Genomic DNA, 5,000 nt, shown 5'->3' on the forward strand with positions numbered 1-5,000 from the left:
ACTGTAGCTACATCACCAATGTTGCTTGTAGTTGTGCTGGTGAGAGTAAGAGGCAAATAAATAAAACAGAAAATAATCATGATAATCATAGAAGAGAAAGTAATAATACCAAATGTATACTACCGAAAATGCAACTCCACAAATGATGTGACGTAACAAAATCGATCATCATTTCCAAGTGATGTGAAGACGTATGTAGGGAATCGACATACAAATCATCAGAAAAAGGGATTTCTAAAGAGAGAAAAGCAATATAAGAGAACAATTTACAACATCAGCAACAGTGTCAACAACAGTAGGAATCACACTTGGCCCGAATAGTCACAGTAAGTTAAAGCTCATCGGTGGGGCACGACCCTAGGTAGTCGAAACGTGATGGTCATACATCCCATGCTGATTCGAAACCGGCCGGGTACGTCCACAGGTGTCCGAAATACGGTGGATTACATCCCTAGAGTCTGAGACATGAAGCAGGATAAAGTCTTTCTTTGCCAACCGGCAAGGCTGCAGATTACGCTTCTTCAAGCATCACTCACACGCACACAAACACACGAAGTAGATCACATAGATCATAGTCTTTTGATATATCTTTGTATTGCAAGGCCCTCTCTTCAAGGGAACGCCACCAACCACCACACCGCTGACACCACGGACCTGTTGAAGAAACGAAAGACGAAATTATTAACAACAACATTTGGATATATCGCGCTCTCTCAATAGAGTCATTCACATCATCTCAAAGAATGTTTCGCAATGAAATTCACTTTTTCTTCAAAAGGAGAATGGCGTGTAGCTCATTCATTCGGCTTTGATGTGAAAGCGAACCAACGTGCTGCTGTTGTCGCATGTTTGTTCACGTATGACATTCAAAGTTACACTGCAATGATAGGGGAATGCGCAGAACGTGTCTTATAAAGAAGCTCCCCTACAATTAATTTAATCATATGTATATGTATGTGTATACATACATATACATGTGATATATATATACAGACATACATACATACAGTACATACATACATACATACATACATACACACACACACACACACACACACACACACACACACACACACACACACACACACACACACACACATATATATATATATATGTATATATATATATATATGTGTGTGTGTGTGTGTGTGTGTGTGTGTGTGTGTGTGTGTGTGTGTGTGTTTGTGTGTGTGTGTATACATACATATATAATATTGATTCTACTACAATTACTAATATTGGTAATTGTAAAATGATTTTAATGATAAAGATATCACGAACGATGATAATAATGATGATGACAATAATGACAGATTGACGATAATGGTAATAACAACAGAAGCAGGAACATCAACAGAAGCAGCAGGAATAACAATAGTAATAATAATAACGATGATATTACCACTACTACTACTAGTAGTAGTAGTAGTAGTAGTAATGCAATAAAAACAATAATTAAATTGATAATGATAGTAAAGTGAGGAGGACGATAATGATGTTGATATAACGAGAGGAATAACGATAACCGAAGCAAGAACATAATGATAATGAGAGTGAAATGAATAACTGAATTAATTTAGTTTCATTTTTGTTCTACATATTCAGTTTGTGTTCTTCGCGTGATTGGCCAGTTTTGACGTGCCAGAGAGTCATTAATTCTTTGCTGTTACCGAGATAATTTCAAAGGTAATTGTGTATGTCAACACCTGGTGGTTTACTCTTTTAGCACATGAAAGATACTATGTATTTGTTCACTCGCATGTTCTTATATGCATAGCCACTTTTTCTATTTTTCACACATATAAACACAAATGTACACACGTGCACACGCACAAGCACACGCAAACGCACATGCACACGCACAAGCACACACACACGCACACGCACACGCACACGCACACGCACACGCACACGCACACGCACACGCACACGCACACGCACACGCACACGCACACACACACACACACACACACGAAGTATCAATTAAAAATACATGAATAAATCAGCATACATAAGGAACAAGTATATCCCATCCACAGAAATAATGTACACGTTACCTTTTGAATACACACTACTTTCGTTCCACTCTGAGTGTCGCATTCCCTCCAGTAGCACATTCATGAACAAATAAAGACATAAACTCGGTCACGTTCGTCTAAGTGTCCCTCACGCTCTCTAGAGTGCGGTGTTGACACTAATTCGTATGTGAGAGGAAAGGTGCGTGCCCTTATTCGTGAGAAGATGTCGTGCTAAGAACCATGCACGCCCCTCGCCCGCGCTCTTTCTTTTTATGGGGGGGGGGGGGGGGGGGCGATGGCCGCTGTTGAAGGGGTGGGTGTTGCCGGACGCTCATAATTACTGAATGGGTTACTAATTGTTTAATAGCCCGTGTTATAGACCTCACGATGGTTTGGCACGACAGGTGAGGAGAGCAGCAGGCATGTTCTGTATTTTTTGTGGCTGAGGGGAAACTTTTTTTTTTTTTTTTGAAAGGAAATTCTGTTAAGTTTGGTTGATTGTTTTGATTGTTTATATTCCCTTTGATATCGACAGTGGAAAGACAAAGAGCCCGTGACAGGTGGCCATCGAAAAATCACATGTTGTAAGTTGATTTATACTTTATATGTATTTGTAGATTTATGCATATATATATATAGACAGATCGTGGGATAGATTGGTAGATATAAATATATGCACACACACACACACATACACACACACACACACAGAAGAACAATCTAAAATCACCCATACTCACTTTGAAAAACTGTACCAAAGGAAAAGAGGGTGTAATCACAGACCTACAGTACATTCACAAAAAGGGAAAAGAAAACCTCTTCTGACCGACTCAGTGTGCAAGAGGCGTCAAGAGGATGCCAAAGACAAGTAAAAATGCCTTATGTGTAAACACTACTAGTCTTAAAAAGGACAACCTCACGTGTTGCAAGCCACCGGACGGAAGGAAAGTAGAATGACTCAAGGGCAGATGCACATGCGACTGTGCGTGACTTGTTTGTATGAAAAGAATCTTGAAGAAAAAGTTGATAAAGAAACTCAGTGCAATAATATTGCAAATGAATGGTACAGTACGTCAGCTGTCAGAATAGGATATGATATCTTGCAAGACGTAGTAGTGTGGTAGTCGCTAATGATACTGATGATGAAAATAATGATCTTTGTTATCGTAAATTTGATCATGATAACGATGATTATCTTGCAAATACTCGTAATGAAGTTGGCTATTATCATGACGAATTTGATGATAATAAACGATAATGATAAGACTGATAAAATATACATTTTTATTAGAAGTATCCCTGTTATTATTACTGTTATTGATGCATGTAGTAATGGATGTATTAGTGGTAATAATAATCTTTATTGCCATTATTAAGATCTTTACCTTCATCATATTTTTATAGCTTATGGTGTAATATTGATGATAAGGAAGGAGAAAACAAATCATGATAATACGAATATGAAGTGAAGATAATAATGATAAAGATATTTATACTACTAACACTGATAAAGATATTGATAATTATCATGAAGTTGCAGTGAAAGAACAGCAAAAGCGATGATACTTACGATAATGATAAGGATAATGATAATACTGATCGCAATCATCATAAAAAGAATACTAGTAGTGATACTGATGCTAGCAACGGTAATAAAACTGAGAAAAAGTAAAAAAAAAGGTAATAATTTTATAAGGGAATCTACTATAACAACAATACTCTCAAACAACTCGATGTATTCAATCTTTACCTTCATCTTATTCATAATCATACTAATAAAGATAAACAAATCAACAAACAAAATATTTTACAGTAAGTAGGAACACCAGCTACGGACATGCAAAGGGTCGAAATACAAACCATAAATATCAACAAATAAATCAAACAAATACATAAATAGATTACACCAATAAAAGTAAGCCAGTCTTAAAACAACGAAGAACTAAAATTATGGATAAAGTGAACGGAAATATAAGGAAACAAAGTATCTGTATACTGACGTAAGGCTGATGGTACACAGCGGGGCTGGTAACGTCATGATTTCTCCATTGGCTGAAAGAAAAACAAACAAAACGAAACCAATTAGAACAACAAATAGGCGAATAGGAGGTGAAGAGATAGATAGATAGATAGATAGATGGACGGATAGGTAGATAGATAGATAGATCGAAAGATAGATCGATAGACAGATAGATCGAAAGATAGATCGATCGATAGATAGATAGATAGGTAGATACACAGACAAATAGATAGATCGATAGACAGATAGATCGAAAGATAGATCGATAGATAGATAGATAGGTAGATACACAGACAGATGGAGATAGATGGAGAGATAGATAGGTAGATATATAGACATAGATAAATAGATAGATGGATGTATAGATGGAACGAGAGATAGATAGATAGATAAAGAGAGAGAGAGAGAGAGAGAGAGAGAGAGAGAGAGAGAGAGAGAGAGAGAGAGAGAGAAAGAAAGAAGGGTGGAGAGAAAGAGAGAGAAAGAAAGTGAGAGAGAGAGAGATCAAGAAAGTGAGAGATAGAGAGAGAAGGGGTGGGGGTATAGTAAACACACGGAGTGATTTAGAATGGAAAAGGGTTATATATAATCAATTTTATACAAACACGCTTTAGCATTTAATTTAGTATGAGTATTTGAGTTACGTTTTTTGTATTGACTCAACTACATACCTGCACCAAACAGGCTTGGAAAATCTGCAAATAAAAAGAATCTATGTTATTATCGTAAACATCATACTTATGATTATAACAGTTATAATGATGATTTAGACTACAAAAATGACGCAGATGATACGTAATAAAAATTATGATGATCTGGAAAACAACAGTAACAACAGCAATAATAATAATGATAATGATGATAATGACAACAATAATGATGATAATAATGATGACTATGATGAGAATGATAACAATAATGATGACTATGATGAGAATGATAATAATGTGATCATAACAATG

The 5,000-nt window shown here is 36.3% G+C and overlaps 1 protein-coding gene across 2 annotated transcripts in view; it reads right to left on the bottom strand.

The window, feature by feature from the left end:
- The window catches only part of LOC122246123 (uncharacterized), a 230,514-nt gene that overhangs the window by 907 nt on the left and 224,607 nt on the right, over nt 1-5,000 (bottom strand). For both annotated transcript variants that reach the window (XM_043004442.2, XM_043004441.2), the window contains exons 7-9: nt 4,710-4,733; nt 4,019-4,070; nt 1-654 (exon numbers count right to left, since the gene is read on the bottom strand). The exon at nt 1-654 is cut by the window's left edge and continues 907 nt beyond it. In XM_043004442.2, coding sequence (XP_042860376.1) covers nt 612-654; nt 4,019-4,070; nt 4,710-4,733 — 119 coding nt within the window. In that variant the 3' untranslated portion in view covers nt 1-611. The remainder of the gene's footprint in view (nt 655-4,018; nt 4,071-4,709; nt 4,734-5,000) is intronic.

The sequence above is a fragment of the Penaeus japonicus genome, unplaced genomic scaffold (assembly GCF_977035675.1).
Source record: "Penaeus japonicus unplaced genomic scaffold, GWHDUDI00000001_assembly GWHDUDI00000018, whole genome shotgun sequence".
NCBI lineage: Eukaryota > Metazoa > Arthropoda > Malacostraca > Decapoda > Penaeidae > Penaeus > Penaeus japonicus.